This window comes from Jaculus jaculus, chromosome 10, assembly GCF_020740685.1.
Source record: "Jaculus jaculus isolate mJacJac1 chromosome 10, mJacJac1.mat.Y.cur, whole genome shotgun sequence".
Lineage (NCBI taxonomy): Eukaryota > Metazoa > Chordata > Mammalia > Rodentia > Dipodidae > Jaculus > Jaculus jaculus.
This window is the reverse complement of record NC_059111.1, coordinates 22,502,883-22,516,821: the sequence shown is the minus strand read 5'-3', so window position 1 is coordinate 22,516,821 and position 13,939 is coordinate 22,502,883. Positions and strand designations below refer to the sequence as shown.

Below are 13,939 nucleotides of genomic sequence, written 5' to 3'. Positions count from 1 at the left end.
GTACTTGTTTATATGGGCTTCAGAGCTCAGAGAGCAAGTTTTAGAGAAGTAAAGTAACATCCTGATAATGGCTGGCCATCTTAGAGTCTCTAAGGCTCATTTACTCACTTGGAAGACTCAGAGAAAGCAGAATATAATTATACTTATAACTAATTGTAAAAAGAAGATACAAAGCAAAATGAGCAAAGGAAAAAGTTGCTTGCGGCATAGTTGGAGTCACAGGAGATGCTCTAAAGTCCTTCAGTATTGTGTTTGCAATGTTGCTTCCCAGGGAAGCTCGTTAGAGATTCAGTGCCAAGGCTTTTATTGTGAGGTAGTCATGTAGGCATTCTTTTCTGGCATGTACTAAAACTCCAGGCAAGAAAAGAAAGAAAGAAGAGTTTTGACATAATACATAGGTAGATTAGGGTCAGTGAGCTACTTTTGTGGTTTTAGAAATGGTGGAACATCGCCCAAAATCTCCTGTAGCTGTTTTGTTAATTCTTCTCTGAATAACATTATTTTAATTATATATACATACATACTTGCATGCACGTGGATATGTGTGTGTGTGTGTATGTGTATGTGCGCAAATATATGCAAGTTATAATGCTAATCATAGCTTGAAAACTGTAGAAAATAAAGGAGCCAGGCATGGTGACTCAAACCTATAATCCCAGCACTTTCAAAGTTGAGACAGGATTATTTTAAGTTCAAGGTCAGCCTGAGCTACTGTGTAGGACTCTGTCTCATAAAATAGAACAAGAAAAGTCAGAGAGGAATAGATACAGTGTTTTTTTTCTGTACTTTATTTATTTTAGGGAGGGTCTCAACTCCAGTCCAGGCTGACCTAGAACTCACTCTGTAGTCCCAGGCTGGCCTCAGACAGTGATCCTCCTACCTCTGCCTCTCAAGTGCTGGGATTAAACACATACACCACCGTGCCTGGCTTATTCTGAAAGTTTGATGAAACCTTATATCTTGCATTACTGAAAAAAGTATTCCTGGAGGTGGCTCATCAAGTGTTCGCCACACAAGCATGACATACAGGCCTGAGTTTGGACCCTTAGCACCCAAGTCAAAAGGCCGGGTGTGGTGGCACACGTTCAGAAAACTGGTACAGGTGAGGTGGAAACAGGTATGTCCCCAAGGCCTCCTGGCTAGTTTGTCTCAGCAAGTGGGTGAGCTTCGGGTTCAGTGAGAGACCCTGTATCAATAAAGGGTGGAAAGCAACTGATGAAGACATCCAGTGTCTGGTCTCCCACACACATGTGCACCTGCTCACACGCCACATGTACACACCAAGAAGAGTGTTTCAGTATTACTAGACTTAGACCTAATTTACATGGAAAGGGTCTTCCAAGTTCCCGGCTCATTGATTTTTTTTTTTTTGGTTTTTCAAGGTAGGGTCTCACTCTGGTCCAGGCTGACCTGGAATTAACTCTGTCATCTCAGGGTGGCCTTGAACTCATGGCAATCCTCCAACCTCTGCCTCCCGAGTGCTGGGATTAAAGGCGTGCACCACCACGCCCGGATGTGCTCATTGATTCTTTTAGCCACATTTGAGAGTTGTTGTGTGCTAGGCCCTCAGCAATAAGTATGGGCTCTATATTATCTATCTCACTTGTTTGGTTTTTTGAGGTGGAGGTCTCAGGTAGCTCCAGCTGGCCTAGAAATTGCTATGTAAAATGTCCTTGAACTTCTGATCCTCCTTCCTACTTCTTAAGCCCTATGATGATAATAAATATCTCACCATGTCCTTTTTATGTGGCTCTGGGGATTGAATCTAGAGTTTTCATCATGCTAACCAAGCACTCTACCAATCCCCATTCCCTTTGGAAAGATTTTAAAGAATGTATTCTCTAGCCAAGTGTGGCAGAGCTCAGCTGCTGTCCTGCTATTGAGGAGGCTAAGGTGAGAGGAGGATCCTGTGTTTAAAGCCATCCTGTGCATATATAATGTAAGAAAACAAAGGGCTGGGTTGATGAATCACCAGTAAAGGCGCTTGCCTGTGAAACCTTAAGGACCCAGGTTCATTTCCCCAGTATCCACATAAAACCAGATGCACAAGGTGGCACATGTGTCTGGAGTTCATTTGCAATGTCTTAGAGGCCCTGGCACACCCATATTTTCTCTCCTCCCCCCCCCCCCCTTCTCTGGTTTTGTTGACTGGAAGTTTTTTTCTTTTTCTTTTTTACTTTTGGTTTTTCGAGGTAGGGTCTCACTCTAGGTCAGCCTGAGATAGAGTGAGACCCTACCTTGGAAAACAAAACAAAACCCTTTTTAAATATCTTATTTATTTGAGAGAGAATTACACCAAGGTCTCTAGCCACTGCCAACAAACTTCAGACACATCTTGTACATCTGGCTTATTTGGGTATTAGGGAATCGAACCACACGTCTATAGAGTTTGATTGCAGCAGCTGGAGGACCTAGTGATTTAAAGGGGAGGGGGGAAAGGCCAGTCTGTTGGGGTTGCCTTAAAAAATAAATAAATTTTTTAAATGTTGTAATTGGCTTAGGAAATGGAAATTGAGTTGAGAAAATAATTTTCAAATAATTGAACAACTGGAAGGTAGAATTCTAAAATCAAATTTCTTCCTCTACCTGTACCTAATAATGCAAGACTAAAAGTATTCATTCAGCCTAGTGTTGCACAAAGAAAAGGAAGGACCATATTACCTTTAGAATTTAAGAGATTGAAAATGGTCTCTTTGAACATGCCTAAAAATTGATTTAGCACTAGGGTGTTGGTTTAGCAGTTAATGGTGCTTGCTTGCAAATCCTACTGGCCTGTGTTCACTTCCTAAGCCACACATGTAAGCTGGACACAAAAAGTGACACAAGTATTTTGGAGTTTGTTTGCAGTAGCAAGAGGTCTTAATGCACCCATTCACACATGTGTCCAAATAATTTAAAAAATTGGCAGGATTTAGGAGGCAGAGGTAGAAGGATCATTGTGAGTTTGAGGCTAGCCTGTTAGTACATACTGAATTCCACATCAGCCTGGGCTAGAGCAAGACCATACATTGAAAAAAAAAAAAAATTTGATTAAAACTAGGTATAGAGCTGGAGAAATGGTTCAATGGTTAAGGTGCATGCCTGCAAAGGTCCCTGGTTTGATTCCCCAGTACCCACATAAAGCCAGATAAAGAAGATGGTGAATGTGTCTGGAGTTCAGTTGCAGTGGTTAGATGCCTTCGCATGCTTTTTCTCTATCTTTCTGCTTCCAGAAAGGAGAGGAAATAAAGCTATTTTTTTCTTTTGTAAGAGAGAGAGAAAATGGGCATACCAGGACTTCCAGACACTGCAAAGGAACTCCAGATGGATGATGCACCTTTATGTGGGTCCTGGGGAATAGAACCTGGGTTCTTTGGCTTTGCATGCAAGATTCTTAACAGCTAAGCTATCCTTCCAGCCCGAAGAATTTTGTTTTTTCACAGATGTGTGGCCATGAGCAATCTTCATTTAAATTTATTTGCAAGGAGGAAGGGTGCAGTGGAGCCTCTAGCCACTGCAAATGAACTCCAGATGCATGCACCACTTTGTGCATCTGGCTTTACATGGGTACTAGGGTATCAAGAAATATCTTTTAAAAGCTAGACAGAATGACACACACTAAATCTCAGCACTTGGCTGGCAGGAGGCAGGCAGCTCCTGAGTTCCAGGCCATTTTTTGAGGTACTCTTACTCTAGCCCAGGTTGACCTGGAATTTATTATGTAGTCTCAGGGTGGCCTCGAACTCAAGATGATCCTGTTACTTCTGCCTCCTGAGTGCTGGGATTAAAGGTGTGCACCACCCTGCCTGACAAGACTTATTACTCAAAAAAAAACAACAAAAAAACCACATAATATAATGAAGAAAACATCAGTAGTCAGACAGCTAATGTAATCAGTTAATAAATGGGACTAAAGGTCACTTTTTCCTAAATATAAGCTATAGGTCAAACCTAAAAAGCATGTAATGATAATTTCTAGCTAGATGTGTGGTACACTTGGGAAACTGAAGTAGGAGGATTGCTGTGAGTTTCAGGTTAGCTTTTGACTACAGAGGGAATTTTAGGTCAGCCTGGGATAAAGTAAGGCCCTACCTCAGAAAAACCAAAAAGCAAAAAAAAAAAAAATCTAATTTAAAATTCTTACCAACGGTAACCACTTAACACAAAAAAGGTAAAAATTAGGGCTGAGGAGATGGCTCCATATAGGTAACAGTGTTTGCTGGGCAAGCTTAACAACCTGCGTTCTAATCCCAACAAACCATACAAAGCCCAGCATAATGGCACGTGTTTGTAGTCCCAGCAGGCCCGCAGCAAGTCAGAGTAGAGACAGAATCAAATTAGCATGTGCCTCCAGGTGGGATGTGAAGACCGACACCATGGTCGTCCTCTTGCCTCCACATTTACTCCATGGCACAAGCACACCACAAGAAAAATGCGTGTGTATGTGTTATATGCACATTAGTGTGCACAAGCACATTCCCTGTACATAAGGCCAGAGGAGGACATGTTGTTTTTTAAAAGAGCCAGATATTGGTTTCCAATAATTTAACTTTCAGCTAACATTCTCAACCTTTCTGTACTTGATAAATTTTTAGGGCTTGAATACCCCTAATAAACTGTGATTCAAGCTGGAGAGATGGCTTAGTGGTTAAGGTGTGCTTGCCTGTGAACCCTAAAGATCCAGGTTCGATTCCTCAGCACCCACGTCAGCCTCATACATTTGGAATTTCATTTCCAGTGGCTGGAAGCCCAGGCATGCCTATTCTCTCTATCTGCCTCTCTGTCTTAAGTAAAAATATATATGAAAAAATAATTTTAAAAAACTGTGATTCATTTGAATCATGCTATTAATATGTATTAGAAATTAGAACTGCAGAGGCTGTGGATGTAGCTCAGTTGGTAGAGTGCTTATCTAATATGCATGAAGTCTAGGTTTCAATTTCCACCACCACATAAAGTCAGAACTGTCATGGTGGATCTTGCCTATAGTCCCAGCATTCAGGAGGTAGAAGTAGAAGGATCAGGAGTTCAGTGACATCCTTGGGCTACATAGTGAATTCAAGGCCAGCCTGTTCTACATAAGACCCCATCTCAAAAAAGAAAGAAGAGGAAATTAGAGCTGGGCATAGTAGCACACACCTTTAATCCCAGCACTTGGGAGGCAGAGGTAGGAGGATCGCCATGAGTTCAGGGCCACCCTGAGACTCCATAGTGAATTTCAGGTCAGCTTGGGCTAGAGTGAGAACTTGGGGGGGAGGGGGCGGTAAGAAAATTAAAACAAAGAAATGTTGAGTTAATTTTTAAAAAAAGACACACATGCAAATAAGTAATTGTTTTTAATAGGCTGGGGGGGGGTAGTGGTTTAAGGCACTTCCTTGCAAAGCACATTGTCCCAGGTTCATTCAGTTTCTCAGCATCCACATAAAACCAGATGCAAGCCGGGCATGGTGGCGCACGCCTTTAATCCCAGCACTCGGGAGGCAGAGGTAGGAGGATTACTATGAGTTCGAGGTCACCGTGAGACTACATAGTGAATTCTGGGTTAGCCTGGGCTAGAGTGAGACCCTACCTCGAAAAAACAAACAAAAAACAGATGCAAAAAGTGACCATGTGAATAGCATTTGTTTTCAGTGGCAAGAGACCCTAGGGTGCGAGCACGCACACTCACAGATAAGTGAAAATATTCCTATGACGGCACTTACAAGCACCTGGGAGGTGGCAGCAGGAGGGTCAGGAATTAAAGGCCATCCTCAGCTACTTGGCGAGTCCAAGGCCAGCCTGACCTACATGAGAAACTTGCCTTTAAATGGGGGCTGGGGTAGGAATGTGGCTCGGTGGCTAACGGCCCGTGCTTGCAAACTCTCCTGGCCTGTGTTCAGGTGTCCTACACCCACATGAAGTGCTGCATGAGTCTGGAGTTAGTTCATTGGCAGTGGCAAGAGGCCCTGGTGTGTCCATATTTTCTGCCTCTCTTAAATAAATACATCACTAATATAAGAAGCTGGACTGGAGAGGTGGCTTTGTGATTAAGGTGCTTGCCTACAAAGCGTAAGGACCCAGATTTGATTCCCCAGAAGATGCACATGGTGGCACATGTGTTTGGAGTAGAGGCCCTGGTGCACCAATAAATAAATAAATAAATGTAGAAGCTTAGCATTTAAGAAAGCTTGAGGGGCAGGCATGGTGGTGCATAACCTTAATCCCAGCACTTGGGAGGCAGAGGTAGGTGGATCATTATGAGGTTTTTTTGGGGGGGGGTTCAAGGGTCTCACTCACTCAGGGTGGTCTTGAACTCACAGTGATCCTCCTACCTCTGCCTCCCAAGTGCTGGGATTAAAGGTTTCTACCCCCAAGCCTGGCCCTCACATCTTTCTTTTTTTTTAATATTTTTATTTATTTATTTGAGAGTGACAGACAGAGAGAAGGGGGGGGGAGGGAGAGAGCATGGGCGCACCAGGGCCTCCAGCCACTGCAAACGAACTCCAGACACATGCGCCCCCTTGTGCATCTGGCTAACGTGGGTCCTGGGGAATCGAGCCTCGAACTGGGGTCCTTAGGCTTCACAGGCAAGCGTTTAACCGCTAAGCCATCTCTCTAGCCCCCCTCACATCTTTTAATGTGGAAAAAAAATGGGAACTATATGTAAACACCTTTGTGTTACTAAAGGAGAATGGAGTTACTGAATAAAAGCTCTTGAGCAACTGCTTGAGCTAGACAAACAAATCATCATTATTCACCTGAAAGACAACTCACTAAAAAGCTTAACCTTGGGAACTTGGCAGACATTTTCTCAAAAATGAACAATGAAGCATGTAATTTCAAAGAAAACAACTCAAAAATGTAGGTTGCCAAAGGTATAATTTGAACTTCCAAGTAAAACTGAATTTTGGTACGCTTGACAGCAGCCACCACAAGCCTGACAGTTTCCCAGTACTTCAGCATGATGGGGTCAGTGGCAGTAGAAACAAACATGACTTTTGGAGGGATACTGTAATGTGTCAGTACTTTAATAAGTACTGTTTTATAACTAGTTTAATAACTAGCATCTTCCAAATAACCAAGCATAAGAAGTTATAAAATATGAGTGAAAAAAAAAAAAAGACTCATTCAGGGTATAAAACCAGTGGGTTTTGACATAACTGCATGAAAAGGTTATTGACATTGGAGCTAGCCTTAAAGAAACTATGGAGAGGTGGCTTAGCAGTTAAGCACTTGCCTGCGAAGCCTAAGGACCCCAGTTTGAGGCTTGATTCTCCAGTACCCATGTATGCCAGATGCACAAGGTGGCACGTGCATCTGGAGTTTATTTGCAACGGCTGGAGGCCCTGGCACGTCCATTCTTTCTTTCTCTGTTGCTCTCAAATAAATAAATAAATAAATAAATAAATAAATAAAATAAACAACAACAAAGAAACTACCATGTGTAATTTTATTTATTTATTTAACAGAGAAATAGGGAGAGAGAGAGAGAATGGGTGCACCAGGGCCTCCAGATGCATGTGCCCCCTTGTGCATCTGGCTAATGTAGGTCCTGGGGAATTGAACCTTAAGATAGATATGGCTTGAGGGGTTCCTCCCACCAACACACACACGTGCAAATAAATAAAAATTTAAGCCAAGCCGGGCGTGGTGGCGCACGCCTTTAATCCCAGCACTCGGGAGGCAGAGGTAGAAGGATCGCCGTGAGTTCGAGGCCACCCTGAGACACCATAGTGAATTCCAGGTCAGCCTGGGCTAGAGTGAGACCCTACCTCGGAAAAAAAAAAAAAAAAAAATAAGCTGGATGTAGTGGTGCACGCCTTTAATCCCAGCACTCAGAAGGCAGAAGTAGGATTGCTGTGAGTTCGAAGTTACTCTCAGACTGCATAGTGAATTACAGGTCAGCCTGAGCTAAAGTGATACCCTACCTCGAAATACAACAACAAAAATTTCTTAACTGTTTTCTGTGTAATGTAGTTCAGATTAAGGAACCCAACTAAGAGAGGCTAGGAAGGAATAAATTGGAGTATATTGTTCTGTTGCTGTTAAAGAGGACAAGAGCCCTATGTAGTGAAATGGGGAAATGTAAGTCATAATGAGTAAAACATTGGGAATAGAACACATAGTATGACCCTCCAGGTTTAGGCTTTCAGTAATTATATATGCAAATTAAATTAAGCCATTGAGTCTTTGTATACATTTGTAACTAAAACTATGATGAGTACCCTTGAGGCATATGTAAGGAAAGCTTGTTTGGTAGGGTAGGAGCCATGGGAATCTGCAGCTAGATTCTTATCCTGCAAGGCTTTCTGCTTTGTAGGAATCTGCGGCGGATCCGGAAGTGTCAGCGTGGTCGCGAACAGCAAGAGAAAGAAGGGAAGGATGGAAACAGCAAGAAAACCATGGAGAATGTGGATAGCCTAGATAAGCTGGAGTGTAGGTTCAAACTGAACTCCTACAAGATGGTGTATGTGATCAAGTCAGAGGACTACATGTACAGGAGGACTGCCTTACTCAGAGCTCATCAGGTAAGAACCAGTCATTGGAATTTCTCAGCCTAGCTGTCTCCTAGCGACAGTGCCAGAAGAGGCCTACTCCACTGCCTTCTGATTATTTCTCTGCCTTATAAAAAGTCTGATATTGAAGCCTGACATGGTGGTGCACACCTTTATTACCAGCCCTCAGGAAGCTAAGGTAGGAAGATTACCATGAGTTCTAGGCCGCCATGGGGTACATAGTAAATTCCAGATCAGCCTGGACTAGATTGAGACCTTACCTCAACCAAAAAAAAAAAAAAAAAAGGGCTGGAGAGATGGTTTCGCGGTTAAGGTGTTTGCCTGCAAAGCCAAAGGATCCCGTTTTGATTCTCCAGGACCCACGTAAACCAGATGTACAAGGGGGCACAAGTGTCTGGTGTTTGTTTGCAGTGGCTGGATGCCCTGGCACCCATTCTCTCTTCTCTCTCAAATAAAAATAAATAAATAAATAAATAAACAAAACAAGCCCAGGCATGGTGGCGCATGCCTTTAATCCCAAACTTGGGAGAGGCAGAGGTAGGAGGCTCACTGTGAGTTTGAGGCCACCCTGAGACTACATAGTGAATTTCAGGTTAGCCTGGGACAGAGTGAGACCCTACCTCAAAAAAAAAAAAAAAAAAAAAAAAAACCATAAAAAAGCATAGTCCTGTATCGATGTGTCTCACTCTAAAAACTTACATGGTGGTACACCTTTGGTAATCCTGACATTCAGGAGGTGGAAGCAGGAAGATCAAGGCTAGCATAGAATATATCCTGTCTCCAAAACATAAGAGCTGGAGAGATGGCTTGGCGGTTAAGGTGCTTGCCTGCAAAGCCACAGAACCCAGGCCCAATTCCCCAGAACCCACACCCAAATAAGCCAGATGTGCACAACTTGGCACATGTGTCTGGATGTTTCCAGTGGCTGTAGGCTCTGGCCCATTCATTCTCTACCCCCCCCCCCACCCCAACATACACAGACTGCCCGCTGCCTTCTGCTTCTTTCATTCATAGATACACACACACACACAATTATTATTTAAATATGTAAGTACAGTGATTGTGATGGGGAGGTAATATGATGGAGAATGGAATTTCAAAGGGGAAAGGGGGGGGAGGGAATTACCATGGGATATTTTTTTATAATCATGGAAAATGCTAATAATTTTTTTTTAAGATACAGTCTCACTGTAGTTCAGGCTGACTTGAAGTTCACTATGTAGTCTCAGGGTGGCTCGAACTCATGGATGCTCCTATCTCTGCCCTGGAGTGCTGGCATTAAAGGTGTGCACCACCATCCTCAGGTCAGCCTGAGCTAGCTAGAGTGAGACCCTACCTCAAAAAGCACAAAAGAAAAGAAAAAGAAACTTTCATCTTCCATGTATTTGTGGAACTAAGTAGATCCTAAGTAGACGCTGATACATGCTAAAATCTTATGTCCATTCCATCCCAAGCCTTTCACTCTGGATCCTTATGTCTCAGCTTCTAGTGTAGAGTTCACAGGCAATTCATGACCATAACTGACTGTTAGCATTTTTCTTTGGCTTTTCGGGTTTCAGTTGTCTTTAAACAGAGAAGCCCCTTACTTTCAATCCAGTAGAACCCCACATGGTGGCTTGTAATCTCAGCTGTCTTGGAGGCAGAGGAAAGGAGGATTGCTAACTTTTGAGACTAAAAATATCACAAACCTCTAATGATTAATAGTTGAGCCCACATCTTTCGTGCTAAAATTGGGGTTTGTATTTTATTTGAAGGGTTTCTTTTGGTCCTACCTTACCTTTATCTTTTTTTTCCCCTTCCTTTTTCTCTTGTAGTCCCACGAGCGTGTAAGCAAGCGTCTGCATCAGAGGTTCCAGGCCTGGGTAGATAAATGGACCAAGGAGCATGTGCCTCGTGAAATGGCAGCAGAGACCAGCAAGTGGCTCATGGGTGAAGGGCTTGAGGGCTTGGTGCCCTGCACCACCACCTGTGACACAGAGACCCTGCACTTTGTGAGCATTAACAAGTATCGTGTCAAATATGGCGCAGTATTCAAAGCCCCTTAACTGCAAAGCCAGAGCGGACGACTAGGAGGTCTGTGTGCATGTGGGCATGTGTGCTCACACACACTCAAGAAGCAAGGAAGATGCCTTTCAAGCCACCAGTTCGACTTGGCAACAAGTGGGACACACAAAAGCAATGTGGATACCTTCCAAAGCTGGAGCTGGCACTTTTCCCAAGGGTACTAGCCTGCCCTAGAGGGGAAGGAAGTCATGCAAGCAAGGACAGGCAGCTTGCTTGCACACACCAGCAGAGCTAAAAACCTAGAGTCACGTGGCCTGGCATTAGATGCAGAAGCAGATGCTGTTCACATTTGACTGTATAGAGGTGCATTTACAAAACAGACGGGAGAGGACTTCATGATCAAATGGATTATAACTGATGAAGAGTGCTCCTCTCCCCTTCCACTAGAAGACTAAAAAGACTGGGCTTGATTTGTCTTTTTTCGTCTTCTGGTCACTTGAATACATCTAAGATTCCCCCATTAGATTTTTATCTGGAACCTACAGTTTGGCTTTGGGATTGATCATCTTGTGGATTCGGTTTCTGACAGTCCTTGCTGCCCACTCTAACCTCTTCTGGTTCTCAGTCTCCACTTCAGATCACTCGTCCTTTTTAGCTCCTGCGGAACTGTTTTGTACCTGCTTCCTTACTAGTCCACCCTAGTGCCGTCCACCAGCTTTACTCTGACACACACACACACAGTTTTAACTTGGCTTTTCTGTTTTGTAAATAATGTACATACTGTCAATTTTTTATTAAAAGAAATATGCTTTGATGTGCTAGCATAACTGCTCTAGCTTCTTGTGTGCCATAGTGCTATGTGGCTTCGGATTTAGTACCTATGAATAGATGTACAAGACATTGACTACACTTTTTACCAAAGGGACTTACACTGTAGTACTTTTGTGTAAAACTTGTCTTCCCTCTCACCTCAAACTTTTTTTTTCTTTTTTTTTCCCCCCATTTTTTTCTTTTCTTTTTTGTAAATAAAGTTTGGTTCTTTCTTAAGGAAATAAACTATCAACCCAAGTCCCTTGTCCTTACCAGAGAGCTACTGTAAAACTGACTTTAGATCCTGACCCAGGGTACAGACAGGATTTTGCTTTAAGTAAATAGTTGCCTGCACTTGTCAAATTAAATAAACTTGTCAAATCAAAATACTTCAAAAATTTAGCTGGGTATGGTGACACACACCTTTAATCCCAGCACTTGGGAGGCAGAGGTAGGAGGGTAGGCTCTGAGTTTAGGACCACTCAGACTACACAGTGAATTCCAAGTCAGCCTGAGCTATAGTGAGACCCTACCTCAAAAAAAACAAAAGTAAGTAAAAGTTTCTCTTACCCTTATTGTGGATAAATACCAAATCAGTATTGTGTTTAGAGCATATACTATAAATAGGGTTAGGAGAGGATTAATTACTAATATTTAAATGTGAATGATTAGAGCTTTGAAGTATGGTCGGCCTGGACTTTCTGAATAAAGTCCAACTAGCCCGTCCATATTCTGGCAGATTTCAAGTTTTGTTTTTTTGTTTTTTTTTAAATTTATTTGAGAGCGACAGACAGAGAGAAAGACAGATAGAGGGAGAGAGAGAGAATGGGCGTGCCAGGGCTTCCAGCCTCTGCAAACGAACTCCAGACGCGTGCGCCCCCTTGTGCATCTGGCTAAAGTGGGACCTGGGGAACCGAGCCTCGAACCGGGGTCCTTAGGCTTCACAGGCAAGCGCTTAACCACTAAGCCATCTCTCCAGCCCAGATTTCAAGTTTTTTTGGCTTTTTTGTTTAAGACAGTGTCTCACTAAACCAAGAACTCACCCACTTGGCTAGACAAGGTAGCCAGCAAGCCCCAGGAATCCTCTTGTCTGAGCCCCCCCCCCCCAGTGCTGGGATTACAGGTACCACCTGTATGCCTGTCACATGCCCAGTTTCTAAATAATAGGTACTGGGAATCTTAACTCAGGTCCTTGTACTTGTACACCAGGAACGTTTCACACTGCACCATCTTATCATTTTTTTTTATTTTTACTTAGGAATCCTCACCATCACCATAAATAAAGACAGTTTTTGACTCCTGGATTTTAAAAGCACAAGTCAAGCTTCTATTTTATTCATGTCATCTGAAAGAGTCTCATTGCATAGCCTCTGCTGGCATCACACACTCAAGGACATTGTGTGTATGCTGTACTTTTATTTGTGGTTGCTGGAAGGCAAAACACTAAGGGTGGCAAAAGAGCTTCATGGGAAGAAAAGGAGATTTCTTGGGCAAAGCTAGAGCCATGCCTGACTTGAGGGAAGAGTGACATACTGAGCTGAAGTTTTCTTAGCCAAAATGTGCCCAGCCTCCCTCCACTCCCTCAAGGTCATACTGACTGGAACTCTGAGAAAATCTGGCTCCATCTGATCTGGAGCAACCTCAGCTATTGCTGCTGATGTCTAGTTTTGTTTACAGCACCTTCCTGAAAGTCAGGAGTTCAAGATCAGGTCAGGAGAAAATCCCAACCAAGGGGCTGTAAAGATGGCTCTATGATTAAAGGCACTTGCTTGCAAAGCCTAACAGCCCAGGTTCAATTCCCCAGTACCCAAGTAAAACCACATGCATAAAGTACATGTGTCTGAAGTCCATTTGCAAGGGTAAGGAGCACTGGTGTGCCCATTTGCTATTAAAAAAAAAAAAAAAAAAGCCAGGGGTGGTGGTGCACACCTTTAATCCCAGCACTCAGGAGGCAGAGATAGGAGGATCACCGTGAGTTGGAGGCCAACCTGAGATTACATAGTGAATTCCAGGTCAGCCTGGGCTATAATGAGACTACCTCGAAAAGCTAAAAAAAATCCCAACTGATCAACCAATAGGCAAGAAACACAAGCAGCAAAAGGTTAATTTTATACTTGGTCACAAGGCTAGCCAGGTGTGGTGACACACACCTTTAATCCCAGCACTCCAGAGGCAGAGATTGGAGGATCACTGTGAGTTCAAGGCCAACCTGGTACTACAGAGTGAGTTCAGGTCAACCTGAGGTAAAGTGAAACCCTACTTTGGGAAAAAAAAAAAAAAAAAACCCACAAATAATATAGACTACTATGCGTGCTTTTTTTTCTTTCTTTCTTTCTAATGGCTTTACAGACAGGAAGACAAGCAAATTTACGAAGAAAGTAAAGCTGCCAGTGAAATACTAGTGATGGAAATTTAACTGGAGGTCGATTTCTGGCATTATGGCTCTCCTAGAAGTCAATGAAATACATTCTTTTGGGCTCTTCAGTGTTTAGTAGCCAGTCTCAAAGTCAGAGCTTTGGTGATACTACATCAAGCACGTAATAGCGGAAGGGGAGGGTTGGTTAGTGGGGCGCAAAGCCTTTCCTCCCTATCCTTTAACCATCAGTTTGAAAACACCAGGCGCTTTTCACATCATACAAAGACTAGTTCTT

At 43.1% G+C, this 13,939-nt stretch overlaps 1 protein-coding gene across 3 annotated transcripts in view; it reads left to right on the top strand.

The window, feature by feature from the left end:
- Sin3a (SIN3 transcription regulator family member A) overlaps positions 1-11,313 on the top strand; it is an 80,607-nt gene extending 69,294 nt beyond the window's left edge. For all 3 annotated transcript variants that reach the window (XM_045160381.1, XM_045160380.1, XM_045160379.1), the window contains exons 20-21: positions 8,279-8,486; positions 10,289-11,313. In XM_045160381.1, the coding sequence (XP_045016316.1) occupies positions 8,279-8,486; positions 10,289-10,519 (439 nt within the window). In that variant the 3' untranslated portion in view covers positions 10,520-11,313. The remainder of the gene's footprint in view (positions 1-8,278; positions 8,487-10,288) is intronic.
- Positions 11,314-13,939: the final 2,626 nt, after the last annotated feature.